This window comes from Pygoscelis adeliae, unplaced genomic scaffold (assembly GCF_000699105.1).
Source record: "Pygoscelis adeliae isolate BGI_AS28 unplaced genomic scaffold, ASM69910v1 Scaffold38, whole genome shotgun sequence".
In the NCBI taxonomy this organism is placed as follows: domain Eukaryota; kingdom Metazoa; phylum Chordata; class Aves; order Sphenisciformes; family Spheniscidae; genus Pygoscelis; species Pygoscelis adeliae.
In genome coordinates this window covers 5,260,114-5,281,981 of record NW_008825614.1, presented here as the reverse complement: position 1 = coordinate 5,281,981, position 21,868 = coordinate 5,260,114, and the positions used below count along the sequence as shown (strand labels likewise).

General features: G+C 40.8%; 1 protein-coding gene across 1 annotated transcript in view; it reads left to right on the top strand.

Moving 5' to 3' along the window:
* The window catches only part of PDE3A (phosphodiesterase 3A, cGMP-inhibited), a 100,789-nt gene extending 79,493 nt beyond the window's left edge, over window positions 1-21,296 (top strand). The window contains exons 9-15 of the mRNA XM_009332841.1: window positions 1,850-1,961; window positions 5,416-5,529; window positions 7,003-7,202; window positions 9,404-9,607; window positions 12,961-13,116; window positions 16,976-17,216; window positions 20,776-21,296. Of these exons, the coding sequence (XP_009331116.1) occupies window positions 1,850-1,961; window positions 5,416-5,529; window positions 7,003-7,202; window positions 9,404-9,607; window positions 12,961-13,116; window positions 16,976-17,216; window positions 20,776-21,023 (1,275 nt within the window). The 3' untranslated portion in view covers window positions 21,024-21,296. The remainder of the gene's footprint in view (window positions 1-1,849; window positions 1,962-5,415; window positions 5,530-7,002; window positions 7,203-9,403; window positions 9,608-12,960; window positions 13,117-16,975; window positions 17,217-20,775) is intronic.
* Window positions 21,297-21,868: the final 572 nt, after the last annotated feature.

Sequence of the window (21,868 nt, the reverse complement as noted above, 5' to 3'; positions counted from 1 at the left end):
TCATAGAATTCATAGAATCAGTATTCGAGGTGCGGCCTCACCAGTGCTGAGTACAGGGGCACGATCACTTCCCTACTGGGAATAGTGCTGGCCACACTATTTCTGATACAGACCATGAAGCTCACCATTCAGTGATCTACGACTAGAGTGTAAAACACCTCATCTCTCTGTAGCTGAAAGTTTGGATCCCGGCTGATTTATTTCAGCTCTGATTCCAGATAGATAGACAGAACTCTATGCAGTTTCTAATCCAAATTATGCATAAAGTCAGTCTCTTCGCTTTGCCTCAGTACAGGAGGATCCCATGAGGTTTTCAGAGAGTAAAGTTTTGCCTTCTACAGGCCCTACCTTTTATTCTAAGCCTATGTCTCCCAGAGCACTGTAATTCAGTTGTTCCTTCACTCTTTTGCTATAAAGAGCTTTTCACTTTATGGCCAACAGCCATGGCCACAAAGAGAAATTCCCACCAGCAGTGATTTTTCTGACTGCATTGCTAGTGGCACTTGATTATGGTAGGAACAGAAGTAAGAGCTGGGGCCACCAGCAGAATCCTAATGGTCAGATATGTGTCATTAGAGGGGCATCCCGGATGGCGTTTGACACCACACTCAGCCTGTCTCCACATCATCACTGCCTATTGCAATGCTGTGCCAGTTAGTTCACATGTAGATTTTTCCTGGTAGGGAATGACTAGGAGGGGAAGCAGGGGGGAAGATAATTAATGCTGCAAATTCATATCCTTTTTTATTATTCTTACTGTAAAAATCCACAGTGGCAGGACATTTGAAGTTTCTGTTTGTTAAACTTCAAGTGCGACTCACGGGTCCCAATCTATATACACAATATGCAGAAAGAAATGACTGTGGATAGGTGTTTGATTTACATTCAGGTGAGAAACATGAAACATAATTTGTAAAAATTTCTTTTCGGAATAGCACTAATCGTTCCAAATGTGCTTTAAATTGCTTAGCTCTAGGCAGATCATTACAAGACAGATGGCATCAAAAGGACAGAATTTAGCTAACAGCGGTAAATAAATAAAGAAGCTGAAAGGCTTCAGGGTCCAATTTGTGAAAGAAATGAAAAGGTCAGGCAGTAATTTTACTACATACTACATCTGTATGTCAAGTTCAAACTTGTTTTCAAAAGTGTCCATTTTGCAGCAGCTGCTGTCTACATTTCTGAGCACTCGTCTCTCCTGAACACCCCCTCACTCATCCATCACATTCTCCCTTCCAATATATCCTCTCCTGGATGTCTACAGTTATCTTTCCGTGCAGGAACACTTGGAGCAGCTCTGCTTTCTAAGCTGCTTGCTGCCTCCGAGATCCTGTTGGAGAAGTCACTTTTGCCATTTCGCTTCCAAAATGGGGGAGAGAGAAAGGAGGTAATGCATAGGATCCGAACGGTTCTCTCCTTTTGTCATTCCTTCACTTGTTCCCCCTTTTTCTGGGAACTGATTTGACTCATGGATGCTCCTCGGAGAATTTTGTGGGGAAATTTTTCCCAAAACACTAAGGGCTTCTGGATATCTTCCTTTACGTGTGTATGTTTCTGAGGTGCTTACAAAATTTGGGACATCCATATGCCTGAAAGGAAGAGAAGAACATCTGGAAGGGTGTAATGAAGGAGTAAGGACTGTTTGGTACTGATAGCTTGTCTGTTTGGCTATGTAGCCACATTCCTATGGAAATGCAAATAGCTGCAGCTATGGCTGGATCAGATGTACTTGAGAAGATACTACCAGGAAAGCAGGTTTTCATGGGGTAATTCGACAGAATGATTTTTATATCTAATTTTTAGAGGTTTTTCTGGTCTATTTAGCAGCATGGTTGTTTTGTTTTTTCAGGTATCATACAGGCTTTTTGAAGACATGGGGCTGTTTGAAACCTTTAAAATACCAGTGAGGGAATTTATGAACTACTTCCATGCCTTGGAATGTGGATACCGAGAGATACCTTGTAAGTAAAACTTCCCAGCAGATAACGATGCTTCCTTAAAGTTTTAGGTATTTTCCACACACTTTGTTACTGAAGCCTTTCTTCTCTCATTATAACAGCTGCTTTTTTTCTTCTGCTACTTCACAACCAAATGGACAGCTCTCTAGTCAGAGGCTGGTGCTGAACCACAGCCTCTCTTTTTTTTTTTCATTGCGTTTGACGTTTCATGTTGTTTCCTAATAATTCATGGCAAATTCTGTGCAAGCCTGCAACCATATAAATCTACTATAGGTACAAAGAACTATTTCCTGATGATGCAAGTGTAGCCCAGTGCCCCAGTTGAAGTTTAATGAAACATTTGCCCCCCCGATAAGGAATTTGGATTTTCACACAGTAGCAGTGCTATGCTACCAAAGGAGATGAGCTTTGTAAAGCAAAAAAAATACGCCAAGTAGGTGAGTGCATCCTGTTCTTCTGCAACTACAGCTCGGCTGATATTTTTCAGTGAATCATTTATTCAGTGAAAAACCTACTTTCAGTCATCCCCAATTTACTCATTCAAATCAAATTTACCAAACCGCTTCAACTGCAAAAGACACTTTTTTTCCAGGAGGAGAGAGGGAGTTATTACCCCCTTTAGCTGGCAGATAACCCCAGTGTTGAGGAATATAGGACACCCTGTTTTCTCCTACATCCCAGAAAAATATCTGAAACATTGGTTTAACAAGTCATGCAGTCTCTCTCTCTTAATATTAAATACCAATTGGAACAGCTACAGTGGGAGGGATTGAAGGAAAACTACCTCAAAATGCCTCCCAGCCAGGTGGTTTGGACTCTCTTCTGGGAAAATGAGAGACCAAATTTCAAATCTTTCTTTGTGTTTGAACCTGATCAGGGATTTGAAGCTGCAAATGTAGCCCTGAGGGGGTTATAGCTGGATGTCCCACAGTCTGTCTGTCCTACTGAAGCCATTCCTCTTTGTTTAAAACATTTAACTATTCATAGAGTCTCAGGAATTTTTGTGAATCTAGCCCTTCATTTCCTGGGGTTTTCTTAAGTGTGTTTCGTTTTAGTAAAGTGGAATATTTTGTATAATACAAAATTAATTTACCATCCAGTTTTACATTTCTGTGGAGGGGTAAAAACCAAAACAACTTGTTTGGACTTAACCACTTCTTTCTTCTGTTTGCTGAACTGAAAAATGGGTTATTCACATGAAACTAACAGTGACTATCCCAGTTGATTAAATCAGTACAGGTTTCACAAGAGGCTAATCCAGCCTTTACTCCTGAGAAAAGCATTAGACCCCTATGCAGCGCCATCCTCTAGGTTTTACATGAGGAGATTAGTGTCTCAGGAGAGATGTTCTTAGTACTTCGAGGAAGGTGGGGAGAGGAGAGTCCTTCCTTATTTTACTTTCTTCTTTCCAAAAATAACCATTGCTATGCTGCTTACTGTTTTGCTGTTAAAAATTTCAGCTAGCAGTCACTAACAAGTATTTAAAGGGAAGGTCACAGGGAAGACAAAGGAGAACAAGAGAGGAAAGCAAGGGGTAAATAAAAGGGCCAAGTGGCGTGACATCATGCTCACGTTTAGTGAGTAAGCAAAGTGATTGCAAATTGTGGATATAATAAACCTTTCTGTGTTACACCCGTTTGCCCTTGGCAGGCAGGATACTGCTGATTTTAGGCGTAGACAAAGTAGGCAGTTGCCTCGAGCACTGGAGCGTAGGGTCAGTAAGATGGTAAGCCCTCCTCTGCCAGAGCCAGGGAGATGCCGGCTGGCAGCTGCTGCCCCACTGATGGCAGGGGATAGAAATGTGGGCTCAGCAGTGCTGCTCTGGAGGGGGCAGGTGGCTGTTCCCAGCAGGAGCGGGCATTACCCATCCCCTAGCAGTGGTTAGAGGGCAAATACAGCTCTCCAGGGTGCTTTCTCCGTCCCAGGTCTTCTCCTTCCTTCCTCTTCTCCCATAGAAGGAGAGAAGGATGAAGTTCAACTTCAGTGCTGAGAAACCCTCCATCAGCTGCACGCTGCCTATCTTCAGGATGCAGCAGGTATAAAACCAGGTTGCTTACACATGTTGCTGCCAATCCCTTCTACTCCCCCACAGTACAGAGTTTTTTTCACCCCTAATGAATCCGGTCAACTTTACTTATTACTTTTTAGAGAGGGCTTCTGGACTTGTGTGTTGGTAATTTTTCCTAACGAAGGATACATATCATCTCCAGTGTCACCCTGATTCTTGACCATTATCTTTGTAGTATAACCTAGTTCTTCACCTGTTCCCATCAAGCCTGTTCCAGCAGTTGGTTTGCCAATGAGAGACACATGACTGATTGGCATTACCAAGGTGTCTCCAACTAAGATGACTGATTACCTAGAGATGTAGCCAGTTACTGTGAGTTTTACAGATGGGGGTGACCCAGCAGTGGAGTCCCACATTTTTGTGCTTTGTCCTCTGAAATGCATCTTTCCAGAACTGCAGCAGCAGTAATGTAGCCACAGGTTATCTTTTAGATTAGCAGATTTCTTTGTGTTTAGCTAGTCACTGTAGAAGATACCTGTGCTCTTCCCAAAATTGGCCAGAATCACAAGCTGAAATGCTTGTCCTTCAGTGGTTTAACCCCAGATGTAAACTTTGGTCCTGATGCAGCACAGCGTTACCCCTCTTTAAGCATCATGGTTGCTTTTTGCTAGTGTATGTTTAGATGATGTTTTTTGCTGAACTAGCATGTAATTTTTTTTCCAGCCAGTTGTGTTGATTGTAGGATAGTTTATCTGGCCTTAAAGGATTTGGTGGTATGAGCCTTGGGGTGACCTTTCTCTCATTTCTGCAAAGAGAACTTGTAGTAAGCCAGATTACAGGATCCAGGGCCTGAACTCTTATCTCTGGCCAGAAAACTGCAAAAAGAACCTGGTTTAACTGTGCAGTGTACACGTATCTTGAGTTTGACTTTTTTGCAGTGCAGCTGCTAGCACAGCACCTACATCTGCTCAAGTAGAGTCAGCTAAGTGTTACCTGCCTTGTATTTAGAAGCTAGGTGAAATCTGGCTACTGAAGTGGATGAGATTTTCCCACTGATTTCATTTGGATCAGAGATTAACAGTGCGTATTTACCCGATGGCCGTTAACTAGCTAAAGGCAACCACTGGAGTAAAGGATTGGAGCTGGTAGCACAGGTCAGGCTCCTTGTTTAACACTTTCTTTGCAAAGTTTCCTACATTGCAGGTCCCACTGCTTCTCTGCTGTTTTCTCTTTCTTGACTGGTGTGAGACATACCATTGAATGTGCTTCAACTTCAATAAAAGAAAAATTGAGCATTTACAGAATACAGCCATTTTTCGTGCTTGTGATAATGTTTGCTTTGTCTCTGCTCGATTGGCTGCCATGCGGTACCCACTAGATGGTGCTGATTTCCTGCTGTCAGAAATATCCTTCACGTTTAATAGCAGGGTGGTTTGCTTTGTATCACAGATCACAACCGAATCCATGCAACTGATGTTCTACATGCCGTTTGGTACCTTACTACTCAGCCCATCCCAGGACTCCCAACTGTGATTAATGATCACGGGTCAGCAAGCGATTCAGGTATATTTAAATGTGCGAGTATATATGTTGTATTTTTAAAGCTTTTGCCATGAAATTTGCTGTAAGAAAGCCAACAATTGAGGATTGCGTGCAGTACTTGTTATTATATAGACTTTTAAGTTCAGTAGCACGTTGGATGTTGAAGGTGCTAAGGTATGCTTGTGTAACTTTGAAGAGAATGGCATTGGTCCTCCAAAACCTAATACCTTACATTTAACGATGTGCGAATGCAAGCCTTTGTGGTCACCCATAACAACAGATGTTTGTTACCATTTGATTTTTACAATAGTTTTTTTTCTAGGAAAACTGTATTAGTAGTTCTTTTCAACGCTGCTCCAGAAGCAGCGTAGACTTTTAAATCCTCAAACCCTGCATTGTTTTGCTATTACAAAACCACTGGGGCATGCAGGTAGTGCTGTGCACTTGCCACTGCTTGGCTGCCGTGAAGTGTTCCTTTGCCTTTCCTCACAGTCTCCAAAGAAAGAGACTTGTTACCATTTTGCAACTAGTTTGCAAGACCACTCATCTGCTGTTTTATGATTGCTCCTTACAGGAAGCTGTTCTTATTGCATCTTTATATTAACTTCTCCAGGTTCAGCTGTAGCAACTAGAGGACCTGTCTGTATTTTGTGGGAGTTCTGAGGGAGTTCCTGGAAAAGCAGGAGTTTGTTCCGCAGAAACCACTTCCACTTCTGCTTTTTTTGGTGGTGTTTGTGTGGCACATACATATCATTTGTGAAACTCTTCAGGATGTTTTGGTGGGGCGGGAAACGTTTTTATTCCTGGAAAATTTTATTAGCAGGGGTTGTTGGAGGCTTTGTAGATGAGGTGAAATGGGTGGAATGAAAGGGGTTGAGTGGGCTTTTTGGTGTTTGTTATTTGAAAGACATTGTTCAGCTGCATGTAAGATCCATTCAAGCAGATTAAATTAGCAAAGCATCTCACTCAGTATCTGCCTCTGACAGGCATGTTCAAGCTGCTTCAAAAAGAGGCTGTTAAGAGGATTATCAGCAAAGATCCAAAGTCTAGACCTTTGGATTGGAAAACATGCACCATAATTGAATTAATAAATGCTAGTCCATTGTTTTAAGCACTGTTAGTGTCTCATAGACTAATCTATATGGTGAAGCAATTAGAGGAAGGAGTGGGAAGATCGAGTTACCCACAAAGCTCCAGCATGACCGTGAATCCATGGCTTATTGCTAGTAACTTACATAGTTTGAGAACAGGCTCTGCTGGATGGCTGGAAGATCCCCAGGTGGGATCAGAATTTGTTCCTTTCCAATTGTGTGCCTTATTGCACTGGATCATGTGCACAGTATCAGAAAGCATTGAGGTCAGGATGTTTTACTCTTCTGTTATGTATTGTAAATTTGCTCCTTCTCTTTCTGCTTTGTTGCTTCTATCTGTTTCAGTAAGTCAATGGAAAAGTGGTAAGGATTTTTTTTTTTTAATTTATTTATTTCCGCTCAGATTCTGACAGTGGAATCACTCACGGCCATATGGGTTATGTGTTTTCGAAGACATACACACCTACAGATGACAGCTACGGATGCCTAGCTGGCAACATCCCTGCCCTTGAATTGATGGCTCTTTATGTAGCTGCAGCCATGCATGATTACGATCATCCAGGAAGGACCAATGCCTTTTTGGTAGCAACAAGTGCTCCTCAGGTAAATAAATCTCAAGCAGCATTGCTGTTAAGTTTGGAAGGTCTTTGGTAACAGCTTCTCCTTGCCAGTGATGCCTGTGGCTTCCATTAAGCACAAGTCTACCAAATATTTTGAAACAGCTTATCAAAGTGACAGAAATAATCACTTCACTTGGGGATTACCGGTAAGAGTCTTCTTACACACCCTCACCACCCTCAGTTAGTAGAGCTGTTAAGAAAAGTACTGATAAAATGTCTCCGTGAAAGAGAAGCTAATGCTCTGCTGACTGATAGAGAATCTGTAACTGTGAAGTAAGGGAAGAATTATTCTACCCAGTAAGGCACAGAAAGATTAAAATAAAATAAAAAAGCACCTGTATAGTTGACAGGGCACCATGCAAGTTAGTTTGTGCATGATTGTAACACTCTGTTCCTATAGAATATGAGCAGCTGCAGTCTTTTATGAATGTATTTTTACACTATGCATCTGTTGGGGCGGGATGTGTGTGGAAAATAATCTCAGTTTTATAAATGAAGAATTGAGACTTACCTAAGGTTACACAGAAGTTGCTGCCAATGCTGGGAGTTGAATTCAGCAATTCTGAGTCACTGTTTATTGGCTTAGTTATGAGATCATCTTTCTTTACTTTACATAGCCGAACTGCCTGGCTTCAGTATACTCTGCTGAAAAATATTTCTATGGACAAGGAAAGAAAAAAAGATAGCTTAATGGTGAGAAGTCGGCTAGGGATGCAGAAATTCTAGATTTACTCCCCAACTTGGATCCAGACTTCCTCTCTCACCAAGAGCAAGTCACCTGAACTTGCTCTGTATCACTTCCTGTCTATAAACTGATAGTAATACTTTTCATCCTTGCAACATCTTTCTGTGATCAAGAACTTTGATACTCTGGCCAGGTAAATAGATTGATAGAAGACGTATGCTATCCTTAAATCTATTTTTAAGAAATGAGTGCTATAGCTTTGTGGTTGTAAAAATCAACAAGGGAAGTTAGATGATTAGCCTTAATGTATTGTCCCCAGTTTGAAAATAAATTAATGGGAAAAATTCAAATTCTTCTTGTTATTTTGGGGGGTTTTGGTTTGTTGTTTGGGTTTTTTTCTTTTTTTTTAAATCTGATATCACCTGAAATTTGCAGAACTTGTATTTGGCATCTAGTTTTTTTCTTATTTTTCACGATAAGCAGTATCAGCTTCCAGTAATGATAAAGTGCTGCTGCATTAAAAATCTGCCCTCAGGAGTTGGGCCTGGGTAGCAGAATATATCTATCTCAAATGCTTACTGTGCAGTTAGGAAAGATGGGCTGTAAAGCTGAGTTGCTTCAGCAACCTGTTCTCTGGGGTAAAGAATAGATTCTATACTTTAGGATAGGATTGAATTTTTTCATCTCTAGGTAACAGAAAAATACAATTGAAGTGAAAAGCCACTGGAACGTCTGTGTACATATTTGTGTCAAAAGTTACAAAACTTGCATCTATTCTACATAGAAGTATATTTCCAAAAGCTTTTCTTTCCATACACCAAATTGTCAAAAGACTGAATGCTGCTGAAGTGGAAAGATTTCTTGGATGGTTGTTGTCCCCTAAAGTCCATTTTCTAGATCTTTCTTTAGTTTCTGAATGTAATTGCTATCACTATAAGAGTTATGCATCTTGTTTTGGTAAAGATTTAACCAATTTTGGATTTTAGCATTGAGAAATCTGTCAGGCTGAGTGTGTGTTGTCAGGTTGCAAACTGGAATTTCACTTGTTTCTGTGTTTGGAATCAGTCCAATATGGACAGAATTACCAGGTGCAAACACCAAAGACAATAACCCCTGTTAAGTGAGGTTAGTTCTGAGAAACAGGGAAGCACACACCTATATTATATTAGTCATTAATTTGTGGCCTGAAACAGAATAATCTATTGTCATGTGATGCAGTTTAGTCAGGAACCGAAGACCCTTGAACATGAAAGACACAGATTTTTCAAATCAGTCTTCCGATAAATCTTCGCCATCACAACAGTTCAGGTGTCTGGTATTAGTCCTGCCAAAATCACATCTTCAAACCTCGAGAAGTTCCTTAAAAAAAAAAACCAAACAAATCAACCAAACCTGAGCCTCCCTCATGCATCATCCCCACGTCATTCTCATTTCTGCATTGCAGTGTTTCTTTTGCTAAGAGGTTTCTCAGCTTTCAGCTGCCCTCATTGCTTTCACAGGCGGTGCTGTACAACGACCGCTCTGTCCTGGAGAACCACCACGCCGCTGCTGCCTGGAACCTTTTCATGTCGAGGCCAGAGTACAACTTCCTGGTCAACCTTGACCACGTGGAGTTCAAGCATTTCCGCTTCCTTGTCATTGAGGCAATTTTGGCTACTGACCTGAAGAAACACTTTGATTTTGTTGCCAAATTCAATGCCAAGGTAAGAAGATCAGTTCAGGTTTCTGGTGGATGGTCAGAAAAAGGTTGTGGTGCTTGGTAGCATCACAGTGAAAAGGCTAGAAAGGCTGCTGTGTTGCCCTTTCTTCTGAACGTGCTTTTGGCTGCTGTAAAAAATTCTGCTGAATAGTAATCTGGCACTTCTGTTATTTTTTTACTTGTTTAAATATAGTGGCACAGCTTCTTTTCTTATATATGTTTAGTTTTTTTCAGAAAGTGGTTTAAGGCTAAGGATATTGTGGACTATTTGAATGTAAATCCCACTTACATCCTACTTTTCAACATTGTTTTCCTGTTCACTGGCACTTTAGACCTATTAGCAAAGCACACAGGGAAAAAAGACAAAGGTGTTACCAAGTTTCCACAGTGACTAAATACTTAATGTGAATTTTTATTGGTTTAATTGTACTGTTATATTATCAAAGCACAGAAATCATAACAATTTTAAAATTCTAATTTCAAATGCAGTGAAAGCATGATCTTTCTTTCCTACTTCGTTTCAAATGGGTAAACCCCAGAGAAAGGTCACTGAAGATCTTTCCTGCAAGCTCCATTCAGTGAGTATAAAATCGCAACCCTGGGAAACCATTCTTAAAAGTTATTGTACAGTGTCAACCTCACTTATTGGAAATCACCACCTATCAAGTTACTTTAACAAACTCCACCATCCGTCAAAGCTGTTGGCATGTTACCTAGATGATGCCTGCCTTTGGAGCCGGTACTGCCTTCTTGTTCCTTGTGAGAAACACACCACGCACAGTGTGTTTCTCATCCAGGACTAGGACCTCCTAGCTGTTTTGGTGACATAGATAAAATGTTTTCTTGTGGTATTGCTTAGGATGGACCTGTATCCTGAAATTTTGAAGCCTCCAGATGAATGACTGGTTTTGCTTTCCATTTCCCTGTAACATCTGTCTCTTTGTTAGGCTTTAAGAAGCTGTAAAGAAAGGCCTTAAATTACGGTCGGGGGTAGACAGAGAACTGATCTGTAGATCCGTAAAAGTCTGAACTCCTTCTGCACCCCTGCTAGTCATGTCCCAAAACCTCTGGTAATATCGGGGGGGTTCTTTAGGTCCTAATTTTAAACTCTGGGATCATTTTCACTGGCCTAATTTCCTTGTAAAGTATTGAACAGTGTTGGCAGATTCTCATCTGCAAGGGCTACAATGACAATAAAGCACGGGGAATTTAGGCTGTCTGAATACATCCTTTGAATTTGACAGCTTGGACCAAAACCTTCACTTCTGTGAACATAAGTAAGGAATGAAAAAGGACAGGCTAAACCAGTGATTGCTGTGGCTTTATCAAAGAGATAACTGTCTTAACTGTGGAAGAGGACAAGCTCGACCAAAGTACTAGGCGTAAATTGTGGATATTGAAAACTAAATTTGTCTTAAATCTATCGGGCTGGACAATGGTAGGTGTAACCGCTGTTGTAACCAAGCAAGGTGATACCTGAGACACTGCAGATAAATAGGAGAACGGTCTGATGTATCATGTCCTGGCAGCTCACTATAGATTTGTAAGGACATCCGTTAACCTCCTTCTCTCTCCTTATTGCTTGAATAGTCAATGGTCATGCATGGAACAAAAAGTGGAGGAGAAGGTGAACATATTAACCAGTGCCTGTGGCTGAGCCTGGCTTTCCCAGAGTACTCGCTGCCTTAAAAAGAGATTATTTATGTTTGGTTTGCAAAAACTCTTTTGTACCAGAGTGGTCTCAGAAAGCAGACCTGACATGTTTGTATACGGATGGAGGTGCTGTAACTGATAAAATTAGCTCTAAATGATCGCGTTATTGATTGGGTTGCTGAACTGTAGTTTAGTATATTGAGGCTACAGTCAGAGAGACCCTTCTGTACAGAAGTCAGTGTAAAAACATGTAATGTAAGCATCCTCCCACCAGAAAACTTGCAGTCTGGAAAGTACCGACAAGAAATAATGAAGGAAGCTATGCATTGGAGCACTCACTGTTCTCTGACATTAGTTATGTTGGATCGTGTACACCAAAAGCAAAGCCTTACCATGTGGGCCCACTGCTGTATGGGGCAGGGGACCTGCTGACAGAGGACGTGGAAGTTTCATCTAGTCATAGCACAACAACTTTCTATACATATTCAACTATTGCAAGCTTGACAATTAAAGCTGTGTTTCAAGGAGGGATTTGAATTTCAAAAATTAAGTGGACGGTAGAAGACAGTGCCTCCCACACTGGGAGATATTCTAGGAGAAAAAGCTGAGATGGGAAAATGTGTCTAACAGCATTAAAGGTTGGTATTGCTGACTGTTTGGAGATGTAAAAGACCGAAGTCCTCAATGCTTTCTCAGCCTCGGTCTTTGTGGCTAAGGCCAGGCTTCAGAAATCCCAGGCCCCTGAGGTGTGAGAGAGAGTCTGAAGTGGTGAAGACTTACTCTCAGTGAATGGCATCAGCACTTGAACGAACTGGACATACACAAGTCCATGGGACCTGATGGGATGCAGCCATGTGTATGAATACCTGATAGGGAGAGTAAAGCAGATGGAGCCAGATTCTTCTCAGTGGTATCTGGTGACAGGACAAGAGACAATGGGCATGAGCTGAAATACAGGAATCCCCCTGTAAGAAAGGACATGTTTACTGTGATGGGGGTTGTACGTTGGAAGAGGTTGCCCAGAGAGGTTGTGGAGTTTCCCTCCTTGGAGATACTCAAAACCGAACTGGACACGATCCTGAACAGCCTGCTGTAGCTGACCCTGCCTTGAGCAGGGGGGGTGGACTAGATGATCTCCAAAGGTGCCTTCCAACCTCAACCTTTCTGTGATTCTTTAAGGTGACGCTTTTGTTTTAGAGCAGTTGATAGTATATATCACTTTTTATTGCGGGAAGTATAGGAAAAATAGAGAAAAAGAGAAAGATAGCAAATACTTTCAGACATACTTAGATCAAATAGGGAAATAAGCTTGTTACATGTGTCTTCACAGTGCAATTAAATCAGCGTGGCATTTGATGGTAATTTATCTTTGTACACCAATTAGGTAGTAACTTCTTGAAAATGTCATGGAAAGATTGTGTTTGTTTGTTTTCCTAGCAAATGCCTTCAAACAGGCACACCATTTGCTAAATATTAATTTCTCATAATTAATCTCAATGTTCATTGTTTTTCACATAGTTTTCTTTTTACATATTGCTCTACAGCTGATTGTAAATTCCAACCTTGGGTTGGCTCACCTGCTTACACTTGTGATTTTGTTAAATAGCTAAAAATACTGTAAGATATCCCAGGGCAGAACTTGCTCTGTGGATGCATCCTTTTACCCAGGATTACTGTCATGGTTTTCCTTTTTCTGTCTACTAGGTGAATGATGATGTTGGAATTGACTGGACTAATGAGAATGACCGCTTGCTGGTTTGCCAAATGTGCATCAAACTGGCTGACATAAATGGGCCTGCAAAATGCAAAGATTTGCATCTGCAGTGGACAGAAGGCATTGTCAATGAGTTTTATGAACAGGTAAATAAATGCATGTCCAAAGTGGTATCTGCTGGTTGCATGTCTTGTGTTAAGCAGTCCTGCAGCATGCTAGTGCTGGTGATGAGTGAAAATCACAGAGAATAGGGGTGAAGGGGATGGCTAGAGTTACACTAGTCCATCCTTTTGCTGGATCAGTGAAAGTCCATTTGTCACTGAAGCTTCTGATGTGTCCTTAAAGACCTCTGATGATGGGGTTTCTACAGGCTTAACTGTTCCAGTCTGGCACTATCCTTACAGTGGACATGGCGAACAAGTGTTCCATTCCTCTTTTTTTGCTGTTGGCAGTCGTCTTGTCTCCCTTTCAGTCTTCTTTAGTGCAGACTATCTTTTCATCCTTCCTTCTATGTCTTTTCAAGACATCAGCTGGTTCTCATTGCTCTCCTCTGCAGTCACTCCAGGTGGCTCACACTTTTATTGACATGCGGTCTCCAAAACTGGAGAGTTTTCACGTCTCTCTTCACACACACAGAACCTTTATGTACTGAGCACGACTGTAACATTGACTTTCAGTTTATCACAGACTAACCGTATCTGCTCCCTACATGTTGATCCTGACGCATACTTTATTTTTTAAGACAACACTTTCAGCTTTCAGAAAGCTTTTCAGTCAGTACAACTGCAGTAATTATGCAAGGCTCAGCTGATGGTAGCACGAGGAAGGAGGACAGCCACAGATTGATTTACAAAGACCTGGGAATACAGCCAGGCACTGGTCCTCTCCTGCCAGGTGTAAGGGAGCCCTTAATTGAACCTTTTCTCATTATAACCTATTTAGCCTGCCGAGCGCAAGGGACAGGGCTTTTCCCACACTATTCCTCTGTTTCCCGAGTGGGAACATATTTTGAATGTGCTGGTTAGACTAAACTCCCCATCCTGTCTTTTCAAGAGGAAGAAAGCAGGCTAAATCACTGAACCAGACACCCCACAGACTTCTCAGGGAGGCTGTGCAGTAACTTGAAGTCACAGACTAATCCCTTTTAAAGCCTTTTCAACTTCCCTTAAATTTACTGTACTTACAGTTTGGAAAAAAAACAGGACTTTCTGCTGCTGCTGCCTTCTGGAGTATGAAAAGAAATGGGAAAAGGGACAAAATTCAGACATTGACCTGAAGCTTCTTCATTTATTGCAGATCTCCTGAGAAAAAGAAAGAACATTGACCGTTACATATGTTACTTATATAGTTGGTTCTATTTTTCTTTTCATTTTTTCTTAAAGAAAGAGAGAGTCCCATAACAACAGTGGTCAACCTTCATCTCCCAAATTTTCTTTCAGGAAATGCTTTTCTTCATATTTGTCTGTTTTCATTACAACTCTCCCAACAAATTGTACTTCACTTAATTCTGGTGATGATCATAGCTTATGTGGGTGACTACTGCATGCAGACAAAACCTGTTAATCAGATATATGATATGACTGTGCTTTGATCCAACATAACTGATGTCAGAGGGCAGTAAGTGCTCCAATACATTAATATCGTCGAAGTGTTGGATAGTGAGCTCTGAATCGAGCTTGGGAGGAACACATGTGGGAGGATACTGTATAATTCCACAGTAGGAATCTGGCTTATTTTCCATCAGTCAGAAAGGTGTGCTACTAATGTTTTCATGCTCTTGGAAGCTGCTCCAAAGGACTGTTGGAGATTATCTTTCTTATAATCCTGTAATTAAAAAAAATACATTTGAGATTTATCCTCTCCGCAAAATACGATTCAGAATAACACGTTATCTTCGTTAATGGCATTCCTTTTGGCATGCAGATTGTGGGCAGATGTATTTGAACTCCTGGCTTGCAAATTCCAAGAGGCCAGGTAGTCAGTAAGATATTAGGGTTTTTTGGTTTTGGTTTTGTTTTAATAGAAGATGTGTATTCACTGTATTGAGAAATCAGTACGTCCCAGTGGGTTTCCTGTTTTGTTTTTTTTGCATGGCATGAATTGCCATGCTGACAGGATACTGATGGGATTGAAAACAGAGAATGTTTTCTTCCTAGGACTTACTTTTGGCATTAAGGAGGATAAGCTAGATTCTGAATTTATTTAACCTAGGTTAAAATCTGATTTTCTTTAATGTAATATGCTATGAGAGGTGTTTCAAACCATTTTCACCATGCTTTTGATTATCAGATTTTTTCTGAGAAGGGAAAAGTCTTCATTTTCTCATTTCTAAAAATGAGAGTTTTATGGGAATTGAATTTCCCTAGAATTGTTATCAAAAAGCATACATATGTATATTCAACCTATGCTGTGAAAATAATGAAAAATCTTTCTTGAATTTCCTTTAATAAACACCAATTCCTTTGAAGAATTTAAGTCCTGTATAAAGAAAAACTCCTTATTAAAAACATGTTGCATAGAAACATTCAAAATCCTGTGTCATATTGTTACAGTATGTTTGCTTTTCTTCCCTCCACGTGCTCAGCATACTTATTTGAAGACAGGTTAGACATATTACAAATAATCAAAAAACACACTGCAAAATGTTTCACATAATAAATCATGTTTTAACCGAACATGAAAAAAGAGCTTGTAAACATTTCAATGTTTAAGCTTTCTGCCCACTACTGACAGCTCACAACCAGGAAATCTCAGATGTGTTACTGTAAAGAAGAGTGAGCTGCCACCTCTTCTTAATTTGCTTGCTATTCAAGAATGGATGGCATGTTTCAGTGTTTTGTTAACACTAGTATTTTGCGTTTAATGATTGAACATAACATTTCGGAGTAGGTTATTATAAAAGTAACAAAACAAAACACAAGGAAATGAGACATTTTTCATGCATGCTTCAAAATTTAACTCTCATTCTTTGGCCTTCCCAGATATCAACAAGGTGTTGACCAAATACATTGTCAATGACTTTTGGAAAATTTATGTTACAAGGAGATAAATTCAGGCAATCTTAACGTAATGGAAACTGAAAATGTCTCTCCAACTTCTAATCTGTATTCTCAAATGTAGATCTATGTATTGTATTAAAACATTAATTTGCATGTCAGGCTTGATTAGGGAGATTAGATTTTTTTCTTGGGGAGGTGGCATCCAGTCTTAACATGTCTACTCAGCTGAAAACTCACTGATACCACCAGAAGCGTTGCTATGATAGGGATGAGTGAGTATATCAGACTTGGTTCTGCAGGAAAGTTTTACCTTCTTTTACATCATGAGAGGAGGGAGAAAAAAGTCTTCCTATATCTCCCCTCTACCCTCTCTCCCCAAGAAAAGCTAGCAAAAAGCTTTATGGGAAAGATTTACTGCTTCTGAGTAACCCTTGCTTTCATAGGGATCATTCTAATAGTCCCAGGAAACAAATACTTGTGACCCAAAGCCAAGAGGACCTCTCCATGTTATGTATAGTAAGGACAAAACTAGTAAGAAAACTAGTTCCATGAGATAGCCCTTGCTTGTAGAAGTTCAGTCTTGTTCCCGGCAAACGGGTGGCTGACTACAAGGTTGTTGTGAGCTAACAATCACAAAATCAGAAGGGATTTTTTGAAAATAATGTGACAAAAGGAAGAAAAGAATCATTTTCAAATTTTCACACGCACAGTGTAAAATACAGGACAAGGGCGGTGGGCATAATTTTGCACAGTCATCAACTAACATCCTTGTTAAATTCACACTGTCGGTAATGGGTCCTCTTACAAGAAAAGAGCTGTAACTTCAATTAACCATTTGATGTGATGGCACTGTAGTAATGTCATGCTGGCGTGCTATGGAAGTGGCATTAGAGTTGAATTATTTTTCTTTCATCATTTTTAATTGGTTTGATGTGCATTACTCCTTTTCGTGACATGGTTTTGTTTCATTTACTTCAGAGCAATTACTGCTATTTTTCATCTCCAGGGTGATGAAGAGGCTAGCCTGGGCTTGCCAATCAGTCCTTTCATGGATCGCTCTGCTCCTCAGCTGGCACACCTCCAGGAATCTTTCATCACTCACATTGTGGGACCACTATGTAACTCCTATGACTCAGCGGGGCTGATGCCAGGGAAATGGATAGAAGATAGTGATGAATCAGGGGACACTGATGAGCACGAAGAGGAAGAAACAGCAGAAATGGAAACTTGTGAAAATGCTGAATCCAGTAAGTTGTTCACACTTCTGTTTTTCAACAGAGCAAGTTCCATATTGTGACCAAAAACTAAGCAGCCGTATTGTAAAAGTATAGAGGCCATGAGCTGGTCAGGTTCAATATGGGCCTCTCCAGAGTTACAGTGATTCAGTGCTGTCCTTCCTTGGTGAAGCTCACATGTAGGCAGTTACGTTGGTAATGGAGACGCTGTATGGTTTCAGGACTGATACACATTGCTGTTCGTATCTACTACTCGTTTCTACCTTCAGTTGAGGTTTCTGGTGGTGGATCACCCATCTGTGCATGAGGGCTTTTTAGACTATTTCAGCACTGATGTTAGTAGACTGCAATGATTTCAGTTGAAGAAAGGATGGCTGGGAGAAGATTTTTCAAGGAAAGCACTCATCATTTCCATGAGTTAGCATGATGTACAGGAATAATAGAATGAGGCTCTGAGATGCTGATGCAGTAAAAGAGTTTTTAGCAATGGAAGTATTTTAATGCAAATCTCTTCAAGGTAACGTGTGGAGAAGAGTGGGGAGTGAGTCGGCACTGAGCATTGCTGTGTTGTGTGTTGGGAGCTGCGTCACTTGGCCCTTCTGGCTAATCAGTAACTAAAGCTGATAGTCTCCTGCCTCTCCTCCAGAAGGGCAACAGTGCTGACATTTGTCATACTGAGAGGAAAACTTTGTACCTTGAAAGGAGATCTCAGGAAGTCATTGGAGGAGATTTTTAAGAGAAAAAGCTGCAACTGTAGACCTGTTTCTTTTACCAGTTTAATCCTGCATGCATTACCTTTTCCTCTCTTTCGTGTTCCTCCTCCCTCTGAATTTCCTACTACCATTCTTTTATTTCCTTCCTCCAGGTCATCTTTCTCTCCCTCCCCTATACCTAATCCTTCTAGAAAGCACCAGCCTTAAGTGAACTAGTGAAATACTGATACGTAGCCTTTTCTCTTAACAGCATCACTTTTTCTGTTCTTTCCCACACACTTTCATGCCCTGCTGACTATCATTCCTATTTTCTGTTGGGGAAGCTGAGAAGCAGAAAGATTTGATGATTGTAATAAGTCACATAAAGACGTGGAACTAAAATCTACGTCTCCTGATGTGCAGAATTGACCTTTTATCTCCAGTAAGATCCAGGGGTATACGGGTTGTATTTAAGAAATCATTGCTGTTGTTCACACACACACACACGCACATATTTTAAGTTTAGCAGGTTCACATGCACAAAAAATGTTGTTGAGAACAGCAAACATTAGGTAATATAGTACACACAGGTTTATTTTAGCACCTTATGATCTATCAGCCCTGTAATAGCAGGCAGAGCCACATGTTTCTGTGGCAGACTGGCATTTATGGAATTGCCTACCGGGGGAAAGCGTATGCGATTGGTAACCAACATAGACCCCAAAGCCTGAAACTGATATTGCTGTATTAAAAAGAAAGATGAAGGATGTTCTTGTTTATCCATTGGAGTGTCTAACCTTGCTTTGAAATCCTTAGTTTCCTTTCATCTCATTTCTGTATTCACTTATCTTCTTTATCACTGCTAGTCAAGTCCAACAATGCTGCTTTCAGGTTAAAAACACAGACCATGTCACATTGAAAACAGACCATTTTTTAGTTGTCTTCTGTTTTCCTTTTCACATTCTACTCCATGACTGTACTTTACTATTCAACCTGCTGCTTTTAGGCTCGTTATCTTTTTCAAAACCTTAAAAATGAATGTATCAGAAGTTTTGAAATATCCAAACAAACTCTTCCTACTTCCTTCTTACTAAATGTGGGGTGCTCATCTTCTCGATCTTACCAATGTGTTACAAACTGTTTTCTTCCAGTTCCCTAAATTCTCTGTGACTGTGTGGATCTGAATCAGGAATCTACGGCATCTTTTGTGCCAATATAGGGGTCTTACAGGTCATTAGAAATTTATACCTATGATCACCACAATTTTGGATGTTCTAAACTTGCCCAATGAAACAAAATAAAAGGTTAAGATGTCAGATGCATAGATACTAAGAGATGTGTAGATGTTGGTGAAGATCTTTTTCTTGATTGAAATGCCTTTAAGGCAGGTGGAAATATAATTGTGGCAAAAAACACTTCACCTAGGTCCTGATAATTCACTAGAGTAGTTGAGATAGATTTAAGAGTTATAAACTCTTAAGGTAGCTTAAAATCGTTTTTGTAATTATACAAGAGCATGTAATTCCCCCAAATTTCTGATGCAAGTATAAGAATTAAACAGGCTCAGTCTTTAGTGATTCAGACAAATTTTAACACCACAGCAAGTGCTCGCTGGTGTCTGCAGAGAGCAGCAAGATGCAGGGTCACCCGGGAAACCCGGGAGAGAATGTCCTGCTGCGGCATTGGCAGGATAGGGGCTTCTTATTAGTGCTAAACCTGAAGGTTTCCTACAGGGAACCAAGGGCTTTCTAATGAAGGATTGAGTTGGATTTGGTCTGTGCTCAGTGAAAAGCTCTTTGTTTCCAGTTCAAAAGCTTCAAGGGCTAAACATTTTGGATCCTGACACAGACATACTTTAGGCAACCTGCAAATACTAATTCACGCAAATTTATTTGTTACAAAACGTTCCTCTACGTCACCTTCTTTAAAAAAGAAATCAGCAGTTGTCTTTGGAGGGGTTATTATTTCAGTTCTGTGACTGCCATTGCCACTGTTAATGACCAGGGAAAATTTTCAAGCTGTGTACTGTTAAGGAGTTAACAATCTGTGTTGGACAGACTATATTGACACAGAAAAAAATGACACTTCAGACAGCAAAACACTTGTAGTGCAGCTGTGTCAGGAGCCATGAGAACTACCAGTGGCAAAAACATTTTATAGGTTAACAGCAGGGGACTGATGCTTCAAAACCAAAGACAAGCGAGCTCCCTGGTAGTATTTGTCTATATGACTACTTCTTCAGTGGTCAGACTCCGTTGCCAAAGCAATGTTGCGCAAAGGCTTTAAGGTCATCTCCACTGCGATGGTGGAGTGGTAAGTCTCTGACTTTGAAAAGGGAACATAGGAATGGGTTCCCTCCTTTGATTACTAATGCTTGCTCATGCATTATCCTTCTACAGCTCAGATCAGAGGTAAAATGTGGAGAAAACAAAATCAGGATTTTTTTTCTAGGGCAATTAGCAGGGATCCATTGGGGGCAGGGAGGGGCACAGAATTTAATGTGTGTGTTATGGGGTAGGTTGATCAGAGTCTTTAAGTACTTGTTATAAAAAAATTAGCAGAAACAGCTCAACAACATGTTTTATGCATAATCATTCAAGCACTAGATGTCTGTGTGAGCTGCATAGTCAGGGACAGCATGCAGCCTAAGACAGGATGAAGCTGGGGCTCAAACTGGGCAGGAAACCAGTTTGCTTTCCCGGAGATCTGGAGAGGCATAGCTTTCTGAATTTTAAGACCATTTAAGTTTGTGGTTTTAAAGATCTGTTGGTGCAGTTCCTGTATGTCATAGTACACCTTGTCTGCTTCCGACACCTTCAGTCCTTTTTCCTTCTTCTCTCACAGGAAACAGTACATTAATGTCACACGGTATTTTACAGGAAAGAAGAAGTTCAAGAGGAGGAAAATCTACTGTCAGATCACTCAGCACCTGCTTCAGAACCATAAAATGTGGAAGAAAGTAATTGAGGACGAGGAGAGGTTAGCTGGGACAGAGAAGCAAGGCGCGGAGCAATCCACGCTGCACCAATCTTCAGAACAAATCCAGGCCATCAGGGAAGAAGAGGAGGAGAAAGGGAAGCCCAAAAGGGATGAAGAGGAGAACACAACTGTAGAACCGAACCAATGACAATATTTACAGCAGTATTTTAAGACAGATTGACTCGTGCACAGACTCTTTCTCAAGCCAGCACAGCATTTAGACACAACACTGTAGAAGTATGGGATAATGCGCCTACAGCTGTTTAATTTGTTTCTCTTTCCTTTTTATGGTGAGGTACATTGTTTAAACTCCTATGCTCATGGAAGCTTTCACACTGCGACACCGGCTTTTACAGACTTTCTTTAAAGAGATTTGGGGGTGGGTGGAATGATATAAATATATATATATATATAGCCAGGGTTATTGGCTGCTCACTTCAGCAAAATACATTTAATGATATATTATGGTCACTGTGATATTTACAGAAGAAAGTTATCTAAGGAAATGCTGCTTCTAAAGCACATTTGCAGTTAACAGTAAGGTACCAGTTAAGTAGCTTTTGCTCTTAATGCTGAGGGATAAAAGTTCCAAAGCTTTATATGAATGCTGATGTATCCTGCCAACATATATGTGTGCGTGAGGGGGTGTTTGCGAGTGTGAGTGGATGTAATGTAATATAGCATAGTTTGAGTTCTTCTAACAATAGCTGTAGCACATGTCCCAACACACAACAACAAACAGAAGGCCTGCATTTTAGAGAATTTATGCCCACAAGGGAACCAGAGACCATTTTGAGGAGCTTTGTGTTCCCCATAGCCCTCCAAGTCCCAGGCTGCACTCCGTCTGCAGGCGGCAGCCTTTCAGCAGGGGCCGCGGTGGCCCGGGCTGCTGGCCTGGCCCCATCCGGCTGTGCAGGCTCCTCCACCTCCCCCTCTTCCTCCTCCTCCTCCCTGGCACTTCCCAGACTGCTGGCGAAAGGGATGTGCCAGGAA